Genomic DNA, 12,441 nt, shown 5'->3' with positions numbered 1-12,441 from the left:
CACCATGGGACCTTATTTCGGAAAAACATTGTATGGTAGTCAATGGCGAGAGACAACAAATATTTTGATCTCGTTTGAATTGTGCCCTGATTTACACATATGATGTTTGTCAATTTAAAAGATACATTTTAAAGTCAAGAAAGTCGCAGCTTGATATAAAACTGCTGAGGTATAAGACTGTGAAAACACGTAATTACAAAGACTACAAACCCAGAAGGCGCACACGCGACGTCATACCTTTTCTCTCAATGAATGAAGCTAACTTTACTGAAGCTAACGTCAGTCATTGTTTCTATAGTCTTACATTATAATCGTAACGTTACGCCGTCATGCCTGAGTGTTTTGAGCCAGAATACACACATACGAGCAACGGATCTTGTGACGTACATAGTGCGAGACGAGAGATGTAGTTCATTGAGCAATTTTCACATAAAACTAAACGTTACTCTTCTGTTTTATGACAAACTGCGACTTTCTTTACTTTCATAATTACCTTTTAAATTGGCAAACATCATATGTGTAGTTCAGGGCACAGTTCAGACGGAATAAAAAGATAAGTTATCTCTCGCCATTGACTTCCATACATATTTTTTCCGAAATAAGGTCCCATGAGCCGGAAGCGGAGGGGCGGGACTTAGGCTCTCTATAGTTATCTGTTGGTCTTTTAAAAACGAGTTTGCGGAAGTGCAGCGCCGCCTGCCGGAGGACAGACGCACTGCGGCCACCGTAGCACTGATCGCGCGGGCCGCGCTGCCGTGTGTCGCGGTGCATGTCGGGCCGCTGGCGGTGGTGAGTATCCCAGCCTGCGCTGCTGCTGCTCCAGAGAGAATGATGGGATAGTGGAGGACACAGCAGCGCTGCACACACACACACTCAGACATTATTTACATTATTCTGGCGCTCTAACCGTCTATATGTGTGTTTACGCGCGTGTATGCGTGACTGTAAATGTGTGTAACACGAGGCCTGCGGCGGTGCGCGTGTCCGTGTTCAAGCGGACTATAAACACACAAAAAAGTACTGTAATAATAATATGGTATAATGCTGGACGTTTGATATGCATCACAGTCCTGAATTATCACCGTACTCATATTCAAAGTTATTTACCTGGTGCACCCGGGTTCCTCAAACATACCATGGTGGTATTAACATAGATATCACATGGTAGTACTTTTGTAGTGTTTTGTGCAGCAGCACAAATATGGTTCTTTCAACATATTTTGGCACAAATACAAAATGTCTGCTTTATTGTAAAAAAAAAGTGGTGATTGAACGCGGCGAATTCACGTGACCAACTTGAAAATGAGCGAAATCGGCGCGGGGAACTCTCGATGACGTGGATTTCGACCGCGAAAATTAGCTTAAAGCCCTGTAGTCAATAATTGTATCCCTTAAAACTCATCTTTGATCACCAAAATGACATATTTAAACGTTTTTTTCTTTGAATTTTTCTTTTTTTCATGCCTTAAAATATCTTGTATGTAACTCTACACCCTTGCCTCATTTAGTATGCGCGGTTCTATGAATATGCAAATGAGCCCCGCCTCCACTCACTCACTCAGCTCAGAGATCCACTGGTTGACGATCACACGTTGATCTGATTGGTTACAAGGTAGTTTGTGACGTCAGAAACACCAGCGATTTCAAAGCGTGTTTTGTTCACTGCAGTTTTAAGGAGGAAATACTCAGCAATGCTGTCGACTTATGAATTTACACATGGTTTGTGTTAAAGCGTATTAAAAACACCACATAGACACATAAACAACATTAAACGCTGGATCTTCACCACAGGGGGACTTTAACTCTTCAACTGAATAGTGACTACTTTTGCAGCAAAACTGAATCAACATTTTACTGACTGACTGAATTATGACGATATCTGTGTGGAAGCTCGTTTCCGCCACAGAATAATAAAAAAAAAATGTAATTGCGACTTTTATCTCTTGATTCTAACTTTTTTCTCTCGCATTTATGAGAAATCCTGACATTTTTTCCTCAGAATTTTGATGGAAACTCACAATTGCCAGTTTTGAATTCTGAAATAGTCACAATTAATTACCATTTTTATTTTTTATTCCGTGGCGGAAACGAGCTCCCATAGTATTATTGTCTTCAGTCCACAGACATACAGATGTTACAACTGTCGATCAACTATCCCTATAAACATACGAGTTCCATATAACATGAACTTTACGTTCCTAAGCCTATTGTTTGCATTCATTCGTTGCATTATTCACTCGACTGTTCTAAACACGTTTCCACATGCAGTGTGTGAACCGAACCCTACTCTCAGGAGGTTTGAGTGTGTTAATGAAGAGCATGTGACAGTGTTGTTGGCTGACTGTGTGTGTGTGTGTGTGTGTGTGTAGGATGATGGAGGGTTTGGGGCTTCAGGCCGTGGCTCTGAGCGACGGGTCCACCGCGTACATACAGCAGTCCATCAGCGGTGAGACACACACTTCTGCTCACAAATATATATATATATATCAAATATAAATCAATATATCATTTGCTAAAAGAAAACAAGGCACATAGAACCATTAGATTTGACTGATTTGTGACTATTTTCATTCATTTCTCATGATTAGTTAACGTGAACTATGAGCAATATATTTTTTACAGAATTTATTTATTTGTTAACGATAGCTATACAATTATTTTGGATGCACTAGTTGTAATATGATTAAAATAAATAATACAATTGATCATGTTGGTTCATAGTGCATTAACTAATTTTAACAGATGCAACTTTTGATTTTAAAATTGTATTAGTATTTTGTAATTTTATTACATCAAATTTAATTACTACAATACAATTGTTTGTATACTATTATGGTATTTATTAATATTTTATATTAGTGTTTATTTTTTACATTTGAACATTTTTGTGATTTTATGTGATTTTCTTTTTTATTTTAAATATTTCTATTTAGCTTTAATTTATATTTATTTCAGTTGCAGTTTTAGCCATTTTAGTACTTCAACTAAAATTACTGGGTGTTCTATTCCATCTAATTTTATTGCAGCAATGAAATTATGTTTTGTTAAAATCAGTACAATAAATGATCATAAAATACTTTACAATTTTTCACATTGCTTGAAAATCTGCTTAATTGTAATTAAAATATTGAAATGGTAATTTTTTTAATTGACCTAAAGAAATGCTAAAAATATATATTTTTTGTTTTTCTTTTGATTCTGCGATCAATAAGTTAGCTGGAAATATGTAGCTTTACAATATGTAAAATTGCTGGAAATAGCTTTAAATTTTAATTTGTAGGATAATTTGATTTCTCAGGCCACGACCCCTTTAAATAAATGAAATGATCTATAAATGATCTAGCGATATAAACAAACCAGTGTTGTTGTTGTTAACCAAAACTAGTGAAAATAATAGTCAGTAATTGAAAGTCGAAAGAAAATATAAATACTGGATGAAAAGCTTGTTAGTAAGAAAATGTCTAAATGTAAAATATAAATGAAAGATAAATAAAAACTAATAAAAAAAAAAGCTTTTCTTACTTAGATTTTCTGTCTTGTTTCCAGAAAATCTAAGTAAGAAAAGCAGTGTAATGTCTAACGGTAATGGTCAGAGTGTGTGTGTGTGTGTGTGTGTGTGTGTGTGTGCAGACGGGAGTCTGGTGGAGGGAAACACGGTTCAGCTGGAGGACGGCACCACCGCCTTCATTCAACACGTCACCGTTCAACAGAAAGGTATTATATCTAATATAATTAAAATAAATAATATAATTATCTATTGTTTGTTCATGTTCGTTCGTAGTGCATTAATGAATTTGAACAGATCTGATTTTAAAACTGTATTAGTAAACAACCTTAACTAAATTGTTACCAGATGTTTTGTAATTCTCAATATTGTCTATGCCATCAAATATTATTACTACCATAAAATTATTTGCATAATATATATCAGTATTTTATATAAATGTTTATTTTTAACATCTTAGTAATTTTATGTGATTTTGTCATTTTTATTTTATATATTTAGCTTTAATTTATATTTATTTCAGTTACAGTTTTAGCCATTGAAGTGTAGTTGATGCTGATGAACGTGTGTGTGTGTGTGTGTGTGTGTGTGTGTGTAGAGTCGCTGGCGTTCGAGGACGGTCAGGCCGTACAGCTGGAGGACGGAAGCACGGCGTTTATTCACCACACGCCTAAAGGTGCCGCTCGAGTACATGATCTCTGAACGCGTTTGAGCTCTGTGCACGTTTGACCTCTGACCTCTGTGTGTGACAGAAGGGTTCGGGCCCGGCGCCGTGGAGGCGGTTCAGCTGGAGGACGGCAGCACCGCGTACATACACCACCAGATGAACACGGACCCTGACGCCATCGGCGCGCTGGAGAGCTACGCTAGCAAGGTCTGACGCACACACGACACTCGCCACATCATACCGTCATTTTAGATGTGCTTAACTGATGTTTGATTTGATGTGGCACAGCTGACGGGGTCAGAGGTCGAGGTCGATGAAAACACAGAGAACACAAACGGGGAGCAGACCAGCATACAGGTATGACCATAGACTGTGTAAACATATGTTCGAAGTGTGTGTGACGTCACCCGTAGTGTTTCTGAAGCCCGAAGTGGGCGGAGCCGGCCGTCGCCATCTTGGCAGCGTCACTGATAGACGAAAATGTGCGGCGAGGCGGATTAGCTGAGGTGATGTGACGCTAACGCTAGCAGACAAACGGCTAGCAGTGACGTCAGCGGCAATCCACCTGTCACTCAAGTGGCCACGCCCTTAATTATGCAGAACTATAAGGCTTAATATAATTTAAACGGATGAGTTATAAGTCGTCTCCCTCACAGTCGTCATGAAGGGCAACATCAGCTTTATAGACCAAAACCACTTTCTGCCCCAGACTGTAAACATGTGTGTCTGCTGTAAAGTTGGGCATATTAACATGGGGGATTATGGGTAATGACCCTCTTCTGCAGCCACTAGTGGCCAGTGGATGAACTGCAGTTTAATCACTCAGCGTTGAGAGAGAGAGAGAGAGAGAGAGAGAGAGAGAGAGACAGGGAGAGAGAGAGAGAGAGAGAGAGAGAGAGAGAGAGACAGGGAGGCTGCGCTTAGGTATGATAGAGAGACAGATTGTGATTGACAGGTGTGTTATTGTCTGTATGGCGTCAAATAAAAATTCTAATTTCGAATATTCGTCTAATTTAAAAACAGTTTGCACATTCGAAAGCACAAACCACGCATTCGAGTTGTTGGTGTGTCGAGAGGCGTGCGACATGATGATGACGTTACTGACGCGGTTTCTTACTGTTAGCTTATCCAGTACAGCGCGGTGCAGCTGTGTTGCTAATTAGAAAAATGGCGGGAAAAGGTTCTTCCTGCTGACGAAAACCCTCTTAGTTTGTGGGGAAAATCATGCAACGACATTCTTGACCAAACCTGCACATCGGTCAGAGCTGTGTGTGTGTGTGTGTGTGTGTGTGTGTGAGAGTGTGTGTGTGTGTTTCATCAGCTGAAGCACTGTCAACAGAAGCGCTCAGCACTCGCTCAGATCAAGAGTCTGGTGTTTTGATGATCAGTTGTAGATGTAGTGAGTAGAAGTGGAGTGTGTGCTGTTGTGTGTTGATGTAGTTCACTACGCTGTGTGCCACTGTAACCTCATTTTCCCTGCATGCACATTAAGGAAATTATATTTTATTTAAGAACAATTGTTAATGCACTTTAAAAAGTGAATGTCATTTCATTCAATTTGAATAAAAGATGCGCTGCTCGATTTGGTTTATATTTGCTCATTGCGCCCTCTTGTGGGCAGAGGAGACAACACAGCACTGTTTCCTCTAACATTAAGAATTCAAATATAAATCGAAATTTGCTAATATTTAAGCCATTTTGACAGCCTGTGTGTGTGTGTGTGTGTGTCAGCTGATGTTCGAGGGGAAGGTGTGGAGCTCCAGTAAAGCTCCGCCGGTCGGAGAGAAAAGCTTTCGCTGTGGACACACCGGCTGCGGACGCTTCTACACCACAGCACACCATCTGAAGGTACACAGCCTTCCCACAATGCACTGGGGTTGATCAGTTGATCAATCTTAAGGGAAATTACACTTAAGGTGCTTTATGCAACCAGACACAGTTCTTCAGCACTCACAGATGTGTGTGTGTGTGTGTGTCGCAGGTGCACGAGCGCTCTCACACAGGCGATCGCCCGTACAGGTGTGACGTGCCGTCCTGCGGGAAGGCGTTCGCCACGGGCTACGGGCTGAAGAGCCACTTGCGCACACACACCGGAGAGAAGCCCTACAAGTGCCCCGAGGACATGTGCTACAAGGCCTTCAAGACCTCCGGAGACCTGCAGAAGCACGTGCGCACACACACCGGTACGAGCCGTCCTGGGCTGGGGGTCGAGGTCGGCACTTCCTGAATGGCCTTGATGCCACTGAGTCTTGTTTCGGTACCTGAGGGGTTCATCTTGAGCCAATAAGCATAAAGCATGCATGATGCGCCCAAATCAAGAGCGTGTGATTGGCTGTGGCGAGGCGTCAGGGAAAAACACTAGTTTACGCCGGCTTGACTCAGATGTAAATCGTCCTTTAGCGGTTTAATATTCTCACTTTGACAGCATTTCATTTGAGAGAAACTTTCATCACATCTCAGAAGAAGCTGCCCGTCAAAATAAAAGTCTGGTAAAGAAACTGAGATAGAAATATATTTTATAATATAAATATAATATATTTACTCTTGTATAATAATGTAATACTATTACTACTACTACTAATAACAATAGAATTATTATTAAAAATTTAACAAAATTTCTTTCATGTTATATATAACAGTAAACCTGTTGTGCAGCACTTATTTGCCAAAAAATTAAAGAACAAGCTTGTTTAATTTTGTTATGAATAAAAGATCAAATTAATGTTTTATACACAACATAAATACACAACACAGAATAAAAAAACAACAACATTTCATAGGGTTCGATTTATTGTATTACAAATTAATAAATGAAGGTGTTTTTTTTAATTTAATTAATTAGATATGTTTTTGATTAAACCATTAAAATGGAATATAGACTAAATAAAACGGAAAAAATAAAATGGAGTTTGAAATAAATAAATAAAAAAACATTAAGAAAGTAATGTTAAAAGTAAACTTAATAAATTGCTGTTAAATTGAACAAGTTTAATGATTTCAGTGAAGCTTTTTGATTGATAAAATTGAATTTAACCATCCAGAAAAATTAAAAAAACGAAATCCAGAAAAGTTGAAATGGGGAAAACAGAATTAACTCGCATTAAACTGGGCATCTTGCAAAGTGTGCTTATGCGGCATCAGCCGTTAGCTGTCTTGTTTTTCCCCTCTTCACATTAATGCTAACGTTATCTGTTCATAAAATTGTTATCGGAAAAAAACGTTTGTTCAGGAGCCGGTCTCGAGGTCTTGGTATCGGTGTCGTGATGAGTGTACATCTCCGCAAGCTGTGGCCTCTCTCTCTCTCTCAGGCGAGAAGCCGTTCAAGTGTCCGTTCGAGGGCTGCGGACGCTCCTTCACCACCTCCAACATCCGCAAGGTGCACACGCGCACGCACACGGGCGAGAGGCCGTACCTGTGTCCCGAGCCGTCCTGCGGGAGAGCCTTCGCCAGCGCCACCAACTACAAGAACCACATGCGGATTCACACAGGTAACACACACACACACACACACACACACACACACACACCTTCGCCCCAGTGGCACTGTTCTCAGCTGCTTTTTCATTTAGTCTGACACACCAAACTATGGAAGCTTGTTTCCGCCACTGAATAATAAATAAATAATAATAATTGCGACTTTTTATCTCACAATTCTGACGTTTTTTCTCACAATTGCGATATATCAAGTCTGAATTGTGACTTTTTTTTCTCAGAATTGTCAGACATGAAGTCAGAATTCTGAGAAATAAAGTCGCAATTCTGAGAAATAAAGTCGCAATTGCGAGATATAAAATTGCAATTCTGAGAAATAAAGTCGCAATTGGGAGATATAAAGTCGCAATTCTGAGAAATAAAGTCGCAATTGGGAGATATAAAGTTGCAATTCTGAGAAATAAAGTCGCAATTGCGAGATATAAAGTTGCAATTCTGAGAAATAAAGTCGCAATTGCGAGATATAAAGTTGCAATTCTGAGAAATAAAGTCGCAATTGGGAGATATAAAGTCGCAATTCTGAGAAATAAAGTCGCAATTGCGAGATATAAAGTTGCAATTCTGAGAAATAAAGTCGCAATTGGGAGATATAAAGTCGCAATTCTGAGAAATAAAGTCGCAATTGCGAGATATAAAGTTGCAATTCTGAGAAATAAAGTCGCAATTGCGAGATATAAAGTTGCAATTCTGAGAAATAAAGTCGCAATTGCGAGATATAAAGTTGCAATTCTGAGAAATAAAGTCGCAATTGGGAGATATAAAGTCGCAATTCTGAGAAATAAAGTCGCAATTTCGAGATATAAAGTTGCAATTCTGAGAAATAAAGTCGCAATTGGGAGATATAAAGTCGCAATTCTGAGAAATAAAGTCGCAATTGCGAGATATAAAGTTGCAATTCTGAGAAATAAAGTCGCAATTGGGAGATATAAAGTCGCAATTCTGAGAAATAAAGTCGCAATTGCGAGATATAAAGTCGCAATTCTGAGAAATAAAGTCGCAATTGGGAGATATAAAGTTGCAATTCTGAGAAATAAAGTCGCAATTGCGAGATATAAAGTTGCAATTCTGAGAAATAAAGTCGCAATTGCGAGATATAAAGTTGCAATTCTGAGAAATAAAGTCGCAATTGCGAGATATAAAGTCAGAATTGCGTGAAATAAAGTCGCAATTGTGTGTTATAAAGTCAGTATTGCGTGATAAAGTCGCAATTGCGAGAAAAAAAGTCAGAATTCTGATTTTAAAACACGCAATTGCGACTTTATTTCACGCAATTCTGACTTTATAACACGCAATTCTGAGAGATGTAAACTCGCAATTGTGAGATAAAAAGTTGCAATTATCTTTTAAAATGTTTTATTTTGTGGCGGAAACGAGCTTCCATACCAAACCGACGCCAGAGAACTAGCGCTGATGAAAGCCGACGGTGTTGTCGCCTCGCGCCGGGGGGGGAAAGCTGCTCTTGAACACACGAGAGAACTACAGCCGACTGTCAGCTAGCATGTGTGTTCTGAGAAAACTTAGTCGGCCGATGCACAAAAATTGCCCGACGGCCGACCGTCTTTTTTAGTTTTTATCATATTTTTATATTCATAACACGATACACACTTCCTGAACAGCATCACGATTGAAAACGTGACACTGATTTCATACGACGGTTCAATAAACAAGTAGTACATTAAGTCACTTACATTTTAGACGCAAAATATTGACTGTTTTTGCTCTGTTTCAGCAGCAGAAATAGTTCCGAACGAAGATCACAGCAACAGTCCATGTTTTAGATTCAGCGTTTTGAGCGAATCGGTCGAGTCACAGATTCAATGACTCGTTTATAAACAACTGCCTTATTCTTGAGTGAATCAGCCGTGTGAACGAATCGTTTGAATCAATAACTCGCTTATTATTAAGATGATCTCTTGCCGCCACCTACTGGTGGTTTAGTTTCATGTTTAAAAGTATCATCCCCCCCCCCCAACATTTCTTATTTGTATTTTCAAAAAAATATTTAAAACAGTCTCATAACATTATTTAATGCAGTTATTGTTTTTCAGTGTAAATGAATTAATGTGATTGGTAACAGCACTATAGTGTCTCATTCTAATTTAATTTATTCATCAAATCAAATTTAAGGATTTAAAATAAAAGATGAATCATACATTTAATAAGATTGGGAGGGGGATGTATTATTCATATATATAATATTAATTTTAGCGTTAAAAATGGCCGATAAATAATGGATTGTTTAATATGATAGGAATCATTTCAAAAAAGGAAAATATAGTTAAGTGAAATGTGCAGCGCAAGTCTGTCATATATAATGAGAATATCATTATAATTGAGTGTTTGGGACGTGGATTTTAATGGTGAGACTTTTGTTTTTGTAATCAGGCTCTCAAAAATTATATAAAAACTTGGATTTAGATTTATATAATAATATTATATAAATATCAAGAATTATCGTATTGGCCAAAATCTTCATATCGGTGCACAAATATGCAGATTTAAATATGTCAAAGCTGCAATATTGCTTCAGAATAAATTATATTTACACCAAAAAAAAAAAAAAGAAATTCCGGACAAGCAACTTTTTTAAAAAAGTTTTTGTTTAGTCAAATTTTTGTTTAGTCAAGTTAAATTCAATGAAAACTTAGTCACATTTTCATCATGCTGCATTATGGCTAAATTGATAATCCCGATTATTTTACTCAAAATTAAAATCAATTATAATACATAGAAATGTATTTTACGCATGGTTTATTTTACCTCATCTAGTTTTCTGATTTATAATAGGCTATTTATCATACACAGGGAAAACAAGAAACTTTAAAAAACCTAAATTAAATTCCTAGTAATCCAATAGTTCCAAATTACTTTACTTTAGTGTTTGTATTGTCACACACAGAGTTGCGTAAGAGCATTTATTCAGCGAACACAGTCGTAAATAGTCGAGAATTATGTTTAGATTTATTAGAGTTCGTCACTGAGAAGCTTTGACTGCAGATTTAGTCACACAAACAGCGCAAGCAACACTTTAATTTAAGCAGAACATCTCAAGTGAAGATCGCTAAACTCCAGTTTACTTGTTTGTCTGCCAGATTACAAATACTAAGTAAAACACCGGGTAGAAAACCTGTTCTTGTAACAGCAAAGCTCTGATTGGGGGATTTAAACTCTTGAAATCTGGCAACCGTGAGCATGAAAGCTCGTAACGTTTTGTTAAAAACAGCCTCGTCTCCTATTCTATTCAACAAAACAAAATTTTAAAAATTTTTTAAACTACATTTCAGTCTTGACTTTTTTCGTCAACGTTATTTTACGTTGATGTAGTCGCAGTTAACGTTTAATGACGTTGGTGTCGCCTCGTCTTAATCATGGGAAAAAAGGTGGTCGACGAACATTTTTCGTCATATATTTCGCTAACGTCACTCGAAATCCTGTCATTCCAATAGGAAATCGTGTGAATTTGCGCAATTGCGAAAACATTCCCCACGCAGATTTGTTCGTGTTCTAGTTCGCAGGGCTTCATACGTATTGACAAAAGCTAAACAGTATTGTTATTGCTAACTAAAACTATTAATTAAAATTAAATTAAATTAAATTAATTAAATCTTTGGGTAAACAGTAACAGTGAATCTATACGGTTCTTAGCTTTCTGATTTGATTTGCAAATTCAGAACGATTCGATTTGTATTTTTAAGTGCATTCATATGATTATTTTTCAACTAACTCTTTTAACGATGTTCAGGTGAGAAGCCGTATCTGTGTACGGTTCCCGGCTGTGGGAAGAGTTTCACGGAATATTCCAGCCTTTATAAGCATCACGTGGTCCACACACACTGCAAGCCGTACACCTGCAGCCACTGCGGGAAGACCTACCGACAGACGTCGACGCTAGCCATGCACAAGCGCACCGCGCACGGAGACTTCGACACCGCCGAGGACGGTGAGAAACGCTTTCTGCGTTATCTAACTTTTGGGGCGAAGAAGTTTGCAAAGAACAGTTTCGTGTGTGTAGACGCAGAGGTTTTCGAGGCGCCCGAGCAGAACGAACGCGATGGCGAGGTTACCATGGAAACGGACGACATCCTCAGCTCACACCTGCAGGTCCTCGGCACGGCCGTCACCATGGTAACCCGGGACGGAACCACCATCGCCGTCCCCACGCAACAGGGCCGCACCGGGCGGCACGTCACCATGGTTACAGACGGCAAAGAGATGCAGCAGGTGGGTATTATGGGATGGATAAGGGTACTGCATGGTTATCAGAGCTCAAGTCATTCACTCGTCTTTGCGTTCATCCTGCAGGTTGCCATAGTAACGTCAGACGGCATCATGACTGAAGGGAACTCATCGCCGTACCAGCAGGTGGCGCTGCTCGCAACGGAGAACGGCACGCAAATTGCAGTACAGGTCAATACGAAACATATACCTCAAACTAAATGTGCATCAGTGGTTTTGAGTATAAATAAATATCTTAAAATTATTGAGGTTTGTTTAAAGTGAGATTATCTGACTGTCAACTGTATGTTACAGTTAGAAGATCAGCAGACATTAGAGGAGGCGATCACCATGGCAACAGCAGCGATTCAGCACAACGGACTGACCTCAGATCAGTGACAGCTGAAAAACACAGATGCCTTTTTAATGTTTAGTTCATTATTTTTACCTGCTTTGAGCCAGTAGAAGTTAAACATGATGAAAATAAAGATGTATATTTGTTAATAAATAAGCTTTATGTGGAATGTGGTTTTTGAGCTGTTAATCCGTCGAAACACGACGA

At 38.7% G+C, this 12,441-nt stretch overlaps 1 protein-coding gene across 4 annotated transcripts; it reads left to right on the top strand.

Moving 5' to 3' along the window:
- Positions 1–672: 672 nt before the first annotated feature.
- znf76 (zinc finger protein 76) lies at positions 673–12,403 on the top strand. 4 transcript variants are annotated; one of them, XM_079891087.1, is made up of 13 exons: positions 673–789; positions 2,370–2,446; positions 3,631–3,714; positions 4,104–4,181; positions 4,258–4,379; positions 4,461–4,529; positions 5,904–6,020; positions 6,154–6,355; positions 7,481–7,660; positions 11,407–11,604; positions 11,677–11,885; positions 11,967–12,071; positions 12,195–12,403. In XM_079891087.1, exons 1-13 carry the CDS (start codon positions 770–772, stop codon positions 12,276–12,278), a joined length of 1,545 nt encoding a protein of 514 aa, XP_079747213.1. In that variant the 5' UTR covers positions 673–769; the 3' UTR covers positions 12,279–12,403. The 4 variants fall into 4 exon arrangements, with proteins under 4 accessions (XP_079747213.1, XP_079747214.1, XP_079747212.1 ...); XM_079891088.1 differs by having other exon boundaries at positions 707–789; positions 4,261–4,379; XM_079891086.1 differs by having other exon boundaries at positions 707–789; positions 4,261–4,379; positions 11,407–11,885.
- The last annotated feature ends 38 nt before the right edge of the window (positions 12,404–12,441 follow it).

This window comes from Squalius cephalus (genome assembly GCF_949319135.1).
Source record: "Squalius cephalus genome assembly, chromosome: 13".
Lineage (NCBI taxonomy): Eukaryota > Metazoa > Chordata > Actinopteri > Cypriniformes > Leuciscidae > Squalius > Squalius cephalus.
This window is presented reverse-complemented; position numbering and strand designations above follow the sequence as displayed.

What these genes read in the sequence shown, in the direction of transcription:
- znf76 (XM_079891085.1), top strand. Translation starts at nt 770, where the DNA reads ATGTCGGGCCGCTGGCGGTG. An exon ending in ATGTCGGGCCGCTGGCGGTG is followed by an intron (nt 790 to 2,369) that starts GTGAGTATCCCA and finishes GTGTGTGTGTAG; the next exon opens with GATGATGGAGGGTTTGGGGC. An exon ending in TGGAGAGCTACGCTAGCAAG is followed by an intron (nt 4,380 to 4,460) that starts GTCTGACGCACA and finishes GATGTGGCACAG; the next exon opens with CTGACGGGGTCAGAGGTCGA.